General features: G+C 45.8%; 1 protein-coding gene across 3 annotated transcripts in view; it reads right to left on the bottom strand.

Moving 5' to 3' along the window:
* Positions 1 to 8,142: 8,142 nt before the first annotated feature.
* The window catches only part of acin1a (apoptotic chromatin condensation inducer 1a), an 11,565-nt gene continuing 3,475 nt past the window's right edge, over positions 8,143 to 16,232 (bottom strand). Inside the window, exons 5-19 of one of the 3 annotated variants that reach the window (XM_025066128.1) lie at positions 15,463 to 16,232; positions 14,568 to 15,416; positions 14,268 to 14,411; positions 13,931 to 14,016; positions 11,999 to 12,056; positions 11,817 to 11,856; positions 11,468 to 11,610; positions 11,225 to 11,368; positions 10,925 to 11,120; positions 10,684 to 10,829; positions 10,388 to 10,495; positions 10,205 to 10,312; positions 9,823 to 10,126; positions 9,641 to 9,738; positions 8,143 to 9,543 (exon numbers count right to left, since the gene is read on the bottom strand). The exon at positions 15,463 to 16,232 is cut by the window's right edge and continues 1,213 nt beyond it. In XM_025066128.1, coding sequence (XP_024921896.1) covers positions 9,208 to 9,543; positions 9,641 to 9,738; positions 9,823 to 10,126; positions 10,205 to 10,312; positions 10,388 to 10,495; positions 10,684 to 10,829; positions 10,925 to 11,120; positions 11,225 to 11,368; positions 11,468 to 11,610; positions 11,817 to 11,856; positions 11,999 to 12,056; positions 13,931 to 14,016; positions 14,268 to 14,411; positions 14,568 to 15,416; positions 15,463 to 16,232 — 3,530 coding nt within the window. In that variant the 3' untranslated portion in view covers positions 8,143 to 9,207. Of the gene's footprint in view, positions 9,544 to 9,640; positions 9,739 to 9,822; positions 10,127 to 10,204; positions 10,313 to 10,387; positions 10,496 to 10,683; positions 10,830 to 10,924; positions 11,121 to 11,224; positions 11,369 to 11,467; positions 11,611 to 11,816; positions 11,857 to 11,998; positions 12,057 to 13,930; positions 14,017 to 14,267; positions 14,412 to 14,567; positions 15,417 to 15,440 lie in introns of all 3 variants that reach the window. The other 2 variants (XM_025066129.1, XM_025066127.1) reach the window with 2 other exon arrangements.

Below are 16,232 nucleotides of genomic sequence, written 5' to 3'. Positions count from 1 at the left end.
TCATGCATATTTGTCTTAAATTAAGCAAAAACATCAGTGAATCTTTAACAAACCTGGTCTGATGTTAGTCATATGTGTGTTAGCTTTTAATTGACACTTGTTTTTAGCTACTTTAGCTACAAATGTATTAATTCAGGGTGAGCCAACAAAAGCTGAAGGCGTCTCCTTCCTCCCTAATTATCCCACTAACAAAGAGCCGCTGCTGTGACGAGGCAGTAGAGGGCAGAGCGGGGGGCCGTGGGGTGGGTGGAGGGGTTGCAGTGGTCAGCTGCTCTATGTTGTGTTATAATCACTGCAACGAGTCTACGGGCAATTACAGTGATGAGGTATTTTCCTATTCATTAAAGTAGAGATAAAATATACAAAGGGAGGGGGGAGTGGTGTGGTTAACATGTTAGTGTGGCTAACATTTAGCCTTAAGGTCGATGCAGTTTGCAGTGTCTGTCATGGGGACTAGCTGGTAACTGGTATACTACTTTCTTTTCTTTTTTCTCTGACCTTGAGCTACTATTAAGCAACACTATAACTGTGTTTAAGGTTATAAACCCAAGCTATTTGGTTAACTTTTAGCAACTTAGTGCTAACCTTTGTTTCCTGGAACTAACCTACATCAAATGATCATTTGTTAAACTAAGGGGCTCATCTATTTTGGATCATTCCTAGATGTTATGGCGGATGTTTAAATAGTTCTGAGTCAACTTTTGTCAAACATTTGGCCAGACGCAACAGTTATCTTTTGAACTCTTCGACTCCGACTCCTCCAAACCTTGTAAACACGTCATTGAACTTTCATGGACTTCAAGCACTTTTAAAACCCTGCACACACAACCCCGTCGTGTGGCTGTGGGTCACAATCTGATGTTTTCTCTCTTCCTCAGCTGATTCCGCAGAGTGAAAAAATAAAAAAGAATGGCCTCAGCACAATTCCTCCCCACAACCCTCGCTGCTCCGTCTGTAACCGGAGCGCGTTTTCTTCACTGTCGGCAAAACGACTTGTTTTTCTTTTTTATGAAGTCCAAAGACAAAAGACAGCACTGACATGTTTTCATCCCACTCACTCTCACATTTCACCCAGATTAACAGAGAGCTCCGCTCTGGCTCGTCGTCGTTATCACAAAGGCGGGATTCTTTCGTCCGTTCTTTCATCCCATCCCTGGAATGGCATCTGTCTGAGTTAGAAAAGTAATAAAAGTCTCATTAACAAGCTGCTGTGATGTGTATGTGTGTGTGTGTGTGTTTTCCACTTCCTGTGCCCTGCAGCTGGCATGTTCAAAAGCCCACAGCCTGATGAACAGAAACTTCCCCTCAGGGGAAGTCCTGTTCTTGGCCATTGTGTCTCCTGATGACCAAACTGAACATCACTCTGTAGCTGCAGGACCGACGTCAGCAAAGAAGACTGAGACACTTTTTTTCCAAATAAATAGCCATTACTGTTGCACTCTGCCCGGTAACAAGCCTGCAGGATCAGCTGCGTCCGTCACACGTGCTCTTTATTTTCATCCGTCAGATGAAGAACATCCTGCGCTGGGCACAAACACGACACAAATGCTAAGAGATGATTCCATCTTTTTTATCTGTGCCACAAACACGACCACACGTTCATGTCTTCAGCTGCTGTGGTTTTCAACCTCCTCCCTCACGGACGGGAGGTGATGTCATCGGCCTTTGTTTGTGACTGAAATGTTTCCACCCTGTGGCCGTTCTTCGTGCCCTGACATCAGTGCTTCGTACAAATGAACACGTTTGCTGCCAAGATGTACTGATTTACAACCCTAAGCACCAAGAAACTGAGGTTTCTTCATTTCCCATCATACCTTGGGGCTCCTCCGTCGCCAGAAGCAGCACATTAGACATTTCAGCAGCTTTATTGTTCTAAATATGAGGGAGAGCGAAAGTAGCAGGGAACGTCAGCGGTAAAATAAACCATCAATCTTTCAAAGTCAGTTTAAATAGAAAATGCCCCATGTGTGTGTGAGAGCAACCAGCAGGAGAAAGAGAAGAAGGAGGTGGAGGTGGAGGAGGAAGAGGAGGAGGAGAAGATGACATTAAACAATGGGCTGCACTTCATGGTTCTCAAAGAGAGGGGAAGTTTTTTCTTATTTGCTCAACACACCACTGCTCTACGAGGGCTGGGATTCGGACCAGTGACCGTCCCCAACACGTCCAATCCTTCAGCCTCTGGGCACGGTGCTGCCCCCAGAGGATCTTTTTGTCAGCATCTCTGGAGGACTGCAGCTGCAGTCCCAGCAGGGATCAGATGGGGGCGGGGTTTCTCTCAGGACAGATAGGATTTTTTCAGATGTTTTTGATAAAACTAGTCTCACACTCAGGCTCGATGCAAAACAAATAAAACATCGTCCCTAAACTTCAGCCCTAAAATGTGGGAACAGGGGGAAAATCCTGAGGATGAGGCAGGTTTACTGTGAGTGCTCAGCAGGACGAACACTTGTCCACAGATTCTACTTCTGGTTTAATGAGCTAGAAAATGAGGCAGACTGAGGCTTCACTTCTAGAGCTGCTGCCAGGGATCAATACCTAAAACTTTTTTCCCCGTTATTTCTGCATCTTGTTATTCCATTAAGTTTCACATGGAAAATAATCCCTCCTCCCCCCGTTGGCCAACAGATTCTGCCTGAAATATCCCGGTCTGACTCGTCTCTGCTCCATCGTGTTTGGTTTGTGATATTTGTTTTCTTTCCATGCAGTTTTTTGGGTTTTTTTCTGCGTGTCTCTGCCGCCCACTGCTGAATCTGCTCAAACCTTTACCTTAGAGCTTCACTCCTAATTCTGTTTGTGTTTGAACAGGGGAGGGTGTGGTGGTGGTGGGAGGGGGCAGAGGGGGGGAGGTGTTTTTGTGTAGACGAAAAAGAGAGTACAGGTGCAAGGAAGTTGAGCAATCTACAATTCAGCCTCCTTTGGTCGGACTATTTTTTTACCTCCACCACAAATCCTCTGAAGTCTCACAGGCTCTGCAGGAAAACACTTCCAAGATAGGAGCGAGATGCTGATTCAGGGTTCACCACAGCAGCTACCCTCACTCTGACCCAGATACGTCCGCAAGGAAACCCCCTCCTTCCTCGCCCTGCCCCAGGCCTAGACCGGATGGTGGGCAGTGGTCTGTACAGAAGGCCCGTTAAAAAACAAGTTCAAACTTGAAATAAAATTCACAGTGAACTCAGTGAGAGAATTGTTTTCTAAATTGTTATGGTACCACCCAAAGGTATTAAGATATCCTCAGTTCAGGCTGAAGTATCGTCGTCAATAGAAACCAAACATCAAACATCACGTCACGCCTTCAGATCTTGGACCTTAGGTCTTTAATCCAGTCCTTGTGTAACTCCACACACAGAATGATGCGAACCTTTCAGGCAGATGTGGAACAGCAGTGGAGAATCACTAAATACTTTCAAAAAGAGGTGCAGAGTAAATGAGTTCATGTGCCTGAAACAGTACCACACACCAGCTGCTCCACACACTCCTCAGAAACTTTCTTTTTCTTCTTTCATTTTCTTTTCTTGACTGTACAACAGGCCGTGATATTCACAGATTTTTTCCCCTCAGATTTGGGAACGTCGCTGGTTTATTCTCGTCATTCTCACTAATGTTGAAAGACTTTGGTTGGACTAGTACTGAGGCAGAAGACGGTCGTCTCCTTCTATTGGCTGTTAGCTTTGGGGCAGCCACAGTAGAAAAGTTGAGAACACTCAATCTAAGGGTTGTGGGCTCACAGGTTTACGTTGCTGGAGGACAAATACTAAGTTCCAAAGATCAAACCCAGTCCTTCAGACCACCAGGGGCAACAAAGGACCAAAGAACACCAGTGTGTATGTGCAGACCTGGTCTGAACTCTTGACTCTGACACCACAAGCAGCCAAATCCCCAAAAACCTTTCATTCTTTGTCCTCAGTCTTTCTGCACATCTGCCGCAGCTTGTTAATCAAGTACCATGAGACCTCAAGGCTGGTTTCTCTCCGTCGCTCAGCGCCTCCTCCGCTGCCGCCCACCACATCTGTTTTCCATAAGTACATACACATGTCACTGCACAGAGAAGAGGGGGGGCGGGGGGACGGAGGGGGCCGCCGTGCATGTATGTATATGTGTACATATCAAGGCTCTCACTGCCAGCCTTTCATCTTCAATCACACACGTTTCCATGACAAAGCCCACCGCCAACTCACTTTTAAAGATGAAAGAAAACCAGTTAACAAACCAGTCAACAAACCAATCAACAAACCAGTCAACAAACAAGTCAACAAACCAGTCAGAATGAATGACAGCAGGAGAGAGAGAGAGCAGGAGTGAGAGAGAGCAGGAATAATCAGGACAAAGACACACTTGAAGTCCATCAGACTAAGATCAGACAGACCATCACATCAGAGGGGGTTGCAGGGGTTTTGTGTGTGTCTGTGTGTGTGTGTGTGTGGGGGGGGGGGGGGGGGCGGGGGGGGCCGCCGTGCATGTATGTATATGTGTACATATCAAGGCTCTCACTGCCAGCCTTTCATCTTCAATCACACACGTTTCCATGACAAAGCCCAGCGCCAACTCACTTTTAAAGATGAAAGAAAACCAGTTAACAAACCAGTCAACAAATGAATGACAGCAGGAGTGAGAGAGAGCAGGAGTGAGAGAGAGCAGGAATAATCAGGACAAAGACAGACTTGAAGTCCATCAGACTAAGATCAGACAGACCATCACATCAGAGGGGGTTGCAGGGGTTTTGTGTGTGTCTGTGTGTGTGTGTGGGTGTGGGGGGGGGGGGGGGGGACGGGGGGGGCCGCCGTGCATGTATGTATATGTGTACATATCAAGGCTCTCACTGCCAGCCTTTCATCTTCAATCACACACGCTTCCATGACAAAGCCCACCGCCAACTCACTTTTAAAGATGAAAGAAAACCAGTTAACAAACCAGTCAACAAATGAATGACAGCAGGAGTGAGAGAGAGCAGGAATAATCAGGACAAAGACACACTTGAAGTCCATCAGACTAAGATCAGACAGACCATCACATCAGAGGGGGTTGCAGGGGTTTTGTGTGTGTCTGTGTGTGTGTGTGTGTGTGGGGGGGGGGGGGGGGGCGGGGGGGGCCGCCGTGCATGTATATATATGTGTACATATCAAGGCTCTCACTGCCAGCCTTTCATCTTCAATCACACACGTTTCCATGACGAAGCCCAGCGCCAACTCACTTTTAAAGATGAAAGAAAACCAGGTAACAAACCAGACAACACACCAGTCAACAAACCAGTCAACAAACAAGTCAACAAACCAGTCAGAATGAATGACAGCAGGAGTGAGAGAGAGCAGGAGTGAGAGAGAGCAGGAGTGAGAGAGAGCAGGAATAATCAGGACAAAGACAGACTTGAAGTCCATCAGACTAAGATCAGACAGACCATCACATCAGAGGGGGTTGCAGGGGTTTTGTGTGTGTCTGGGTGTGTGTGTGGGGGGGGGGGGGGGGGCGGGGGGGGCCGCCGTGCATGTATGTATATGTGTACATATCAAGGCTCTCACTGCCAGCCTTTCATCTTCAATCACACACGTTTCCATGACGAAGCCCAGCGCCAACTCACTTTTAAAGATGAAAGAAAACCAGTTAACAAACCAGTCAACAAATGAATGACAGCAGGAGAGAGAGAGAGCAGGAGTGAGAGAGAGCAGGAGTGAGAGAGAGCAGGAATAATCAGGACAAAGACAGACTTGAAGTCCATCAGACTAAGATCAGACAGACCATCACATCAGAGGGGGTTGCAGGGGTTTTGTGTGTGTCTGGGTGTGTGTGTGTGTGTGGGGGGGGGGGGGGGGGACGGGGGGGGCCGCCGTGCATGTATGTATATGTGTACATATCAAGGCTCTCACTGCCAGCCTTTCATCTTCAATCACACACGCTTCCATGACAAAGCCCAGCGCCAACTCACTTTTAAAGATGAAAAAAAACCAGTTAACAAACCAGACAACACACCAGTCAACAAACCAGTCAACAAACAAGTCAACAAACCAGTCAACAAACAAGTCAACAAACCAGTCAGAATGAATGACAGCAGGAGTGAGAGAGAGCAGGAGTGAGAGAGAGCAGGAATAATCAGGACAAAGACAGACTTGAAGTCCATCAGACTAAGATCAGACAGACCATCACATCAGAGGGGGTTGCAGGGGTTTTGTGTGTGTCTGTGTGTGTGTGTGGGGGGGGGTTCTTACAGAGTAGACCCATATGGTTTTTACTGCCCACTCATCAGCATTAAGAGCAGCTCAGCTCAGCTGACTCCCTGGTCCTGGGAGACTCTAACCACCAACCAGACACAGGTGTTGCTTCAGACACCAACACTGGTTCTGTAAAATCACACGATTGCACAAACTGTTGTTTGGAGTCATCTTTACATGTGTAGACACTTTAGGGTTCCCAGTAAAGGGAAGGACCAGGACGGTTCTTCCTGTCAGTGACATGAGAGGAACTGGTGACTGACCATCAGCTGACAGCTCAGTGTGAACAATCCCACAGTGTTTGATCATATTCCCCGGAGCCCTGACTTTTTGCCACCCGTGTCATCATCTTTAATGTAATTGACTCTGTTACATCACGACGGAAGAAATACGAGCCGGTCCCACCCGCTCCTCCTCTCCGGTCCCCTGAGTGATTTAACATCTTTCTAAATTGTGGTTTTTGTTTTACAGTCTGCACTTCCACCATGTGCTCTGGATCAGCGACGCTGCTCTAATCGAAACCCGCCGGACTTCGCCTCATAAATGTCAGAGTTGGCAAATTGTTTGTTAGCGTGGGCTCAGGAATTTCCCTCTGGAGGAGCACCTTTGTTGGAAGAAGCGTTCATCAGAATTTAATTTAGTTTCACACTCTAGCTGTGCACTCTGCTGTAGTGGTTAAAGTGTCTTTTTTTAACCAGTAGGGTGTATATTGGCAAGAATCTGGCACTATGATACGTGTCATGATACAGGGGCAATGATAGGAGGTGTTGATAAACTATGAAGTATTGAGGTTTTTTTAAATCAATTTAATTATAAGAAAACTGTCAACATTTCTATTAGTAGAGAAAAAATATTTCATTTGCAGGATTTTTTTTCAAATAAACAATTGAAAAAATAATTGGATTTTTAAAGTACTTGCAAATATATGTAGTACCTGTACAATCAACTAGTGGTCAACGGTTTAAATACAAGACAAAAATGAATAAATGCCATGAATATTTGCATTTTAACTGTTAATAAAAAAATCAATACAGTGCTGTAGAATATTGATACAGTATCATGAATTGAAATATTGCAGTATTCCAATGTATCAATATTTTCTTACACATCATCTTACACAGCAGTGTGCAGATGTGTTCCTGGGTAATATATGACACCACGGCTGCCCAACCTTACTCCAAGTACTGCTTTGACCAAGCAGGGACCTCAACTTTGACACCAGTGTGTCATTGGGTCGTTCACTTTACAACAAGACTGGACTCTAGAGATCACTGGACGTTGCACCTACGACCTCTCCGCCCTCAGAGCTGTGCATACATCCAAACTGTGGAGGACAAGATTCTCTTCTTCATCCCCAACTGTCTGAGAGATGCCAGGGATCAGGATTCACTCGTCCACACTGAGTCCAGACATACAAGAGTTGCATCAGGCCAGAAAAATGTTCGGCTCAGCGACCATAGGGCTGTAATTACAGAGGAGCTCTGCTGAGCTCTGCAGGATCAACGTCAAGACCAGAGAGGAGGAACAAGACAAGCGAGGAGGAAGAGGGCAAATACGTGATTTACAACACACCAAAGGGGGGTGGGGCAAGAGAGGGTGAGACACTTGTACAAGTCAGGAAAGAAAGAAGTTTCTGTCTTCGTCTTGATGTACGACCAAGAGAACGAAGCTTTAATTAAACTGAGATTAAGAATTAAGCTGGTGGCTGATTTATTTCCCGTTATTTATCCGCTGATGAAGTTTGCTGCATAAAGTCATGGTGTCAGAAGACTTCAGCTTTACCTCAAACGCAGCGTTACTGACATCTTGTGGATTCTCAGAGGAACCACTGATTAGACTTGCAGATTTTTTGGAGTTCATACTTGACCCCCCACACCTCCAGTAGAACCATTTCCCTTCAGACTCCACAGAAAGATAGAAACAAAACCACAGCAATCAGTTCAAACCTCAATTCTTTTATTATTTGTACATTCACCACTGATAGGCGTACTCAAAGAAGAAATAAAAAAAAAAGAAAACAAACCTTTGTACTAAATGATAAAATAACGATTAAAAAATATTAAAACCATTGTTGAGAGAACTTATAATGCAGCCTCCGTATTTACGCCTGTAGGAAACACTACAGACTAAGACGTCTGGAGGAAGAGGAGGGAGGGACAAAGGAAGGGAGGAAGCAAGGAAGGAGAGAATCAGTAAGGACATAATTACGACTCATGTGAGGTGCGACGAAGAGATCCTCTCACAGAGAACCGTCTGGTCTTTTCATCTGAGCAGACAAACACTTCATTGCCTTAGTAGTTTTACCACACGTCCAAAAATACCTCAGAGCTGCCTCATTTAAAGACGTCATTTTTGATTACTCTTATATGCCTGTACAAAATGCCAAACACACACACACTTTTATATTTTCAGATTTTTTTTTGTTTTTAAATCAAGCCTCTGCTTAAAGAGTCGGGTTTTCTCTTAAGGCAGAAAAGGCAGCGAGAGCCCTGGACTACATGCAGCCAAAAAAAAAAAAGAAAAAAAAGAATTCCACGTCCAAACTGCAGAGTCCGAAAACACCGAGGCAGAGAGGATCTGTTTGATTGATCGTAAGTGGCACCTACACTCAGGGACACGTGAAGAACATTTGGTGTGTGTGGGGGGGTAAATGGTCACAATCACCCAGGGCACCGTATCGCATTTTTGTCAAAAGATAAAATAAAGCAAAAATGGGAAGTATTTTAGGGATTACGTCTGTCTGTCTTTGACTAGAGCAAAGACGTACTGCACTCTGGGGGAAAAAAAAACAAAACACTGCAAATAAAAGTCTGAAAATCATGGTCCCCTTTCAGCTAGACTTTAAGCCTGGTGTAGGTGTGCTTTATAAAAAAAGTGATATTTTAGAGATGGTGGTGACATCACTTGGTCCTCAGTCGGGTTTTTAAGTTGTAACAAAGTACATGTAGTGAAAGGCAAATGGAGGAGGGTGGTCTCTAGGACAGGTCCATCAGGTAACTGGCCGTTAGCGCCGCCTATCTCGCGGGTCACTGCGGCTACGGCTACGGCTACGGCGGCTCCCGCCTGTGGTGCTACCCCCTGGCCTGCGGTAGCCATCCCTGCGTTTGTCGTTCTCCCTTTCCCTCTCCCTCTCCCTGTCTCTGCCCCGGTCTTTGTCTCTCTCCCTCTCTCTGTCCTTGTCTTTCTCACCCTCACTCCGGTCTCCTGCGGCACCACCAGCAGTTTTCATCCGTTCCTTACGCTCCTCTTCCCTTTTTTTCTCCTCCTCCTCTTCCAGCTCTTTCCTCCGTTTTTCACGCTCCTTCTGCCGCTCCACTCTGTCAGCCTGCCGCTGAACATACTGCAACGACGACGCATCAGGCGCAAACGGTGAACAGTTCTTTCAAATACGGATTATAACATGCATTACAATGTGTTTTATTTTATTTAAATCTCACCTGTTCGTCTGTTAGTGGAAGCCAATAAATGCAAGGAGCAGCTTTGGTTTTGCGGAACAGGTCATCCAGCAGCTTTGCAGGAGGATCCTCCGGTTTTTCTGTCAGAAAACACAGAAACATATTAAAAACAGAGGCTTTGTGAATCTAAATCAGGCTGAAACTCAACGTCTCACGTCTCTCACCTTTCTTTTCACTCTTCTTCTCTTTGCTCTTTCCTCTCTCCTTACGCCGTCTCTCCCTGGAGCGTGACCTCCTAGAAGCTCCCTCCTTTTCAGCCCCAAGTTTCTCAAACTCTCTGACCTTGTCACGGTCCCACTCTCGCTCTGCTCGGCCCTTTTCCCGTCGCTCCATCTCACGCTCGCGCTCGGCCCATTGGTCCCTCTCAGGGAGGAGAGGGGGGAGGGCTGCTGTGCGACCACGACCAGGACCCTGTTCCTCAGCTCCTGGTTTGTCAGGTCTTTCACCCATGGTTTTGTGAAAGTCCAGCTACAAAACAGAGACACAGTTAGATGACAGCTGCCTGAATCTTTAAAAATGTAAGACACAGACTGACGTGGACCTCACCTCCTCTTGAAGACAGAAGTCCACACTGAGGAGTTTGGGGTTGCTCTGAGGCCATTTTACTCCATGGAGAGCCGCTCGTGTAGCGACCGCCTCTTCTGAGCTGGAGTACTGAGGAGCCAAAGTCATGTTAGAAAAACAAGAAAGGTTCAGATGCAGAGCTTATTATTTTATAGTATTACTCACAGTGACGTAGCAGTGAGACTTGATTTTGTCGATCCAGAAGCCATCGTCCACCAGGGTGCCAGTTCTGCTGAGCAGCTCCTTCAGCTGACCCAGAGTGAATGGCCTCACCTAAAACATTATTTTACAGGAGATCAATAAAGTTTAGGTGAGCGACAAAATAAAACAAACCCTAAAATCTAGGCTTTTTAATCAGATTATGGAGTGGACGAGTGAAAGGATATTTTGAACCGTCTCTCTTTCACCAGACTGGTCTCTAAAGGCAGGTAATCTAATAACACATGGCAGAATCTTCTCACCAGATTGCAGACATGGACGATGTTGGAGACTTTTCCTCGTGGAGGTGACGGCTGCCGAGTCGTACGAACAGGGTCGTCGATTGTGATAGAAACGCCCGTTTTCTGCTGGCTGATTGAGCGACGAATGAGCGTGTCGCTGGGGGTCACTGAAATAAAGTGGGGGAAATAACAACCATAAGTCTATTATCATTTATGTTTGTGTGGGGTCGTTCCACATGGATACGTCAGGGTCATTATTTACCAGTGCTATTTCCTGCATCGTGGCTGGTACGTGACGGGGATTGTGTTTCCCCTGCTTCTGTAAATGAAGTTTCCATTTTTTCCTCATGCGCTCTTGTTATTTCTACTTCTGCTGCTTGGTCTTCCTCCTCCAGCTCCTCCAGTCTGCTCCTCTTGGTCTCTTTTTGTCCATTTTCCTGGCTCTCTGGGTGCACAACCTGCAGTAGAGAAAAGGACCAACGTTAGACTCTCCGGACATATTGCAGCGTCAAATACCTGAAGTTTTAATTAAAGACACTGACGGGAGAGGGGCGGGGGCTACCTGTGTGACAGTGCGACGGATCTGGAGGTCCTGGTCTGAACGCTCGCGCTCCTCGTCTTCAATCCCAGAGAGCACAGCTTCTTCTGGGTGCAGATCCACTACTGCCTCTTGGCCGAGACAGGGACGGATGTCTGGGATTAGAGACTGAAACGGAGGACAGACATGAATCGTACCAATCACACCGTACACACATTCACAGAGACATAACTGGACATTACAGTGGCCTCGGTTGGATCCGAGTACCTTGAGTGAGTCTGTGGTGATGCTGATGGAAGGTTTCTTGGCAGTCACTGCTGTGCTGGAGCCCCACCGTCTCTTACGACCAGCTGCAGCCCCAGACTCCTGCTCCCCCTCTACACCGCTGCCGCCTGGAGACAACTTGTTGTCTGAGAAGCAGAGACGTACAAATACAAACAATTTGCATATTGCATGTGAAGCTGTAGAGGAATTCTGGTTTAGCTTTCCTCCTTGCATTGATGACTACATACATTAAATACATAGGATTTTTGGTTCACACAAGCATGTAAAGGGTTTGAACGCTACAGAAAAGACTTCTAGGAAAACACAGAGCAAGAGGGCAGAGTGTACTCACTGCTGAGGGAGATTTTACGAGCTGAGAAGGTCTTTGGTGTCTGTAACAAAGGACAGCACAAAACACACAGGAGGTGAGAGAAGTAAGCAATGTCATTGTGGGAAAATCCACAGTAAGAGATGTGTTACAGGGAAGATGATGTTGAATCAAATAAAAGCAGCATTGTTCTTCAGGTGCCTTACCTCCTCGTTGTTCTCTGGAGTCTTCTCTGGCTCTGCCATGGCAGTCTCCTTTACCGGTCTGTTTAGAGAGAAAATATATAAAAGGATAAGGTCGATGGTCAGACATGTTATTGCCATTTTGTATCATTATACGTTTGTCTTTGTTGAGGTTTACAGAATATAATTTTAGGATACTAAAGTTATTGTGCCAAGCACCAGTCCTGGTTAGTAAAAATGGAGCAGGTCACATCACAATATACAATATCCCATGTTTAACAGAATCAAAGCAACACATCCACTGAAGCTAGATTGCGCTGTATACACAACATCTGAAGACAGACAATGTGTGTGTATTTAATCCCATAATAACTGCATATAATACTAAGGTACCTATGTCTCGGACTTAAGCTGCCATGATAACCTAAGCAGTCTTCATGCATGACTTAATGTTTGTGGGACTGAGGCCAGTCATGGCCCCACATACAGAATATGATTCATAAATATCTTCCCTTTTTTTTTGTACATTTACTTACCGAGCTAAAAATAAATTATAGTTTGTCATTTTTTTCATCCATACCAGTATTGAATCCATATCAGACTATACCATATATACTACAAAAAGATATGGAGTATGGCTTGAAAGTGTTATTTGCCATAATTCTGACAGCAAGTGAAGGCATCACATCACACCCACACATTAACCAGCAGATGCTAAATCTGATGCTAAATTAAGCGTAGCTAGCTCAGGCTCGTTCCCTAGGAGATAATGAAACAACACAGCTCACACAGGTGACCACAGACACAAACGGGTCATTACTAAAGCGGATGTGACGAGGGGATGCTGTCGTCCTCCTCGTGCACGCCGCAAAACGCGCACATCACCTGAGTAATGAGCGGGCTTAGCGCCGTCGCTCCATCATCACGTGATCACCTCCGCTGAGTTCGGAGGTAAAACTTCATTTACGGCAAACAGTTGCTGCAGTCAGCTCCCCCAGCTTTACAAAGGCAGCACAGTGGCTACAGGCTGCGGTGTCGCAGCGGCCCGCCTCTCCTCTCTTCTCCCTCTCCTCCCGTCGTCTTCTCTCCACAAGCTTACACCCTCTGATCGCTTTTATGTCCGCAAATAAAACCTACAACGGGTTAAGGCTGCTCCAGTAGCCGTTTTTAGTGGAAACTAACACAAGCTCTGAACAACCACCGATAACACGGCCATATCCTGCTCCTGAATGAACAAATGATCATGCTCACTGAGGACCCACATCTCCTCAGCCACACCGGCTTCAAGGCAGTCTCATCAGTTGCCTGATAGGAAATTAAACCCTGGTCATTTTACAGTTACAGCATAATAATAATAGCCGGACCTAAGACCTCATCCCTTACACAACATCAAGCTTTAAACAACGACTACAGTCGAATGGAGGCAATTAAAAATGTGTCATTCAATTATTCTGCAGCTCAATAGCACACTTTCAAATACCATATTTTACATCTTTCAATCTCTAATCTACATTCAGAGGTAGAGAAGGCCATACACACCAAACAGGCTCCCAAATCCATTCCCACATTGTCAGATGATATTCACTGATTAATTGGTTAGTGCTGGTGAGTTGGCTTGCATCTTACTGCATCCCATCAATATCAATATTTATTTACAAAAAATAAAATTAGTAATTTATGCCCTTTTTGATCAAAACATAACCTCTTGACTGCAGACTTCTTGTTGGAATCAGATTTTTCTTTAAGGACTAATGTCCCAATATGGACATCGTCTATAGTTTGAGTGAAATAATTTTCTAGGACGGTGCAAACAATTAAAATGGAAAATTTGATTTGGAAAGAAAAATCGTTTGTTTGTCTTAATTTTGAAATTACAAAATTTACGACAACATTCTTGCAGAATGTCCTCCATCAATAGTTATGGATGTTTTTGAAGACCTGAAACAAAAGTCTGACCTTGGTTTGTCAGTTTCCTCCTCTTGTCCACTGTACGTCCTTTGTCTTTGTTTCTCATCTTGAGATGGAGCTTCTGTGAAGGGTTTCTGGAAGGTGAAATGGTGGGAAATGTAAAATAAATAAATAAACTACTGTTCCCTGGAACATGGTAAGTGTTCCATTAGGCAAGGGAGTACAGTATACAGTATATATTTACTGCACTCCCTCCACCAGTTAGAACTGAAGAAGCCTCTTGGATGAGATGCGATCAAACTTCTTTGAGAAAACTTCACATCCAGTTGCCTCATGGAACTCTTCAACCTCAACAGGGCAGCACATTACACCAGAAGGCACCAACCTTGGTGGGTCTTTCTCCATCTACAGTTGTGTTGTCGTCATCTCTAGACCGGTCTCTTTTGCGAGGGGACGCTTTTGGGATATCATTTGAAACCTCGTCTGTCACCATTGGCTCCGGTGAAGAGTCTGTCCTTGAATTAGCCTCCTAAAAGAAACAAAACAAAACTTTTAAATCTACTAATTCTATTAAACACAAATTACAATAATATTCACTGCAGTATAAAAGAGAAAAACGTAGACTGATATTTTATTCTACAAAACACTGGTTTGGAGTATTCATATTGTCTGGTTAAACACTTACCCGTCTGCTGCGGGAGATGAACGGCTTCTCCTCTGAAGAAGAGTCAGATGACCTTGAGGACCCAGATGATGAGGACCCGGACTCTGATTCGGAGGAAGACGATTCATTGGATGAAGATCTTTGTCTTGTTGGTTTCTCTTCCTTTTCCACGCTCCTTCCCTCTCGCCGCTGGGCAGATTGATTTTGTCTTTCGTCCACCTCCTGCACTTTTTCAGTGGTTGCAACTGCATGATGTTCAGTCTTCCCCAAACCTGTCTGCTGTGACTGGATCCCAATGGAACCAGCAGCATCCATTTTTGTCTGCATTTGGGGATCTTCATGTTTAGCAGAGCGATGCTGTGCTTCATGCTGCTGTTCTCCAACACTGGTGGGGGAGAGTACAGATGAAGACTCAGGCCGAGGGGTGGGTCGCATGATGACTACTGACGTGGAGGAAGGTGGGGGCTGGATAGGAGAGTCTCTAAAGAAGCGGGACTTCTTAAAAGGAGACTGTGGTGACAGAAGTGTTTGTGAAGGGGGTGCACCGTGAAACAGTGGAGCAGGTACAACTTCCTGCACATCTTCAGACAATGGCTTTCTATCTGGTTCTGAGGTGGGGGTTGTGGGAGTGGAAAGGGTTGTGAGACCAACCTCTTGCCCAGATTTGGATGAAACTGAATCACTCTGCCTTCCTTTTTCAGCCAGGCTAGAGAGCTCTCTCTCCCGCTCCTTTTTTTCATTCCTCACAGCTTCTTCTCGTTCTAATCTTTCCTGTTCAATGGCTTTACCTCTCTCGTCCTCCAGAGCTCTCTCTCTCTCCACCCTTTCCTTCTCCAATGTTCTCTCCATTTCAATTCGCTCTTGTTCCATCTCCCTCTCTAGTCTTGCCCTTTCGTCGCTCTTGTTCTAGAGCCATCTCCCTCTCTAGTCTTGCCCTTTCTTCTTTTTCTGCCTTTTCCTTCTCTTTCCTTTTCTCTTCTAGAGCTGCTGCTCTCGCCTTTTCCTCTCTTTCACGTTCCAGGGCCTTTTCCTTGTCTATCCTCTCTTGTTCCAACCTCTCTCTTTCAATTCTTTCTTTTTCTTTCCACTCCTGCTCGAGAGCTAACTCTTTCTCCAGCCTCTCTTGCTCAAGAGCTCGCTCCTTCTCCAGCCTCTTTTGCTCAATAGCTCGCTCCTTCTCCAACCTCTCTTGCTCAAGAGCCCTCTCCTTCTCCAGCCTCTCCTTCTCCAACCTCTCTTGCTCGAGAGCCCTCTCCTTCTCTAACCTCTCTTGCTCGAGAGCCTTCTCCTTCTCCAGCTTCTCCTTCTCCAACCTCTCTTGCTCGAGAGCCCTCTCTTTCTCCAGCCTCTCCTTCTCCAACCTCTCCTGCTCCAAAGCTTTCTCTCTCTCAATCCTCTCACGTTCTAAAGCCATCTCCTTCTCTATTCTTTCCCGCTCCAAGGCTCTCTCCATCTCTAGCCTCTCTTTCTCCAGGGCCTTTTCTCTTTCTACTCGCTCTTGCTCCAACCTCACTTTTTCAAGCCTTTCCTGCTCCAACGCCATCTCCCGTGCAATCCTTTCCCTCTCCCTTCTCTCAGCTTCCAAAGCTCTCTCCCTTTCCAACCTCTCCTGCTCCAGAGCTCTTTCTCTCGCTTGTCTTTCCAACTCTAATGCTTTCTGCATTTCTACTCTTTCTCTCTGCAGAC

This window comes from Cynoglossus semilaevis, chromosome 20, assembly GCF_000523025.1.
Source record: "Cynoglossus semilaevis isolate Cse_v1.0 chromosome 20, Cse_v1.0, whole genome shotgun sequence".
In the NCBI taxonomy this organism is placed as follows: domain Eukaryota; kingdom Metazoa; phylum Chordata; class Actinopteri; order Pleuronectiformes; family Cynoglossidae; genus Cynoglossus; species Cynoglossus semilaevis.
The sequence above is the reverse complement of the archived record's forward strand: the minus strand, read 5'-3'. Positions and strand labels throughout refer to the sequence as shown.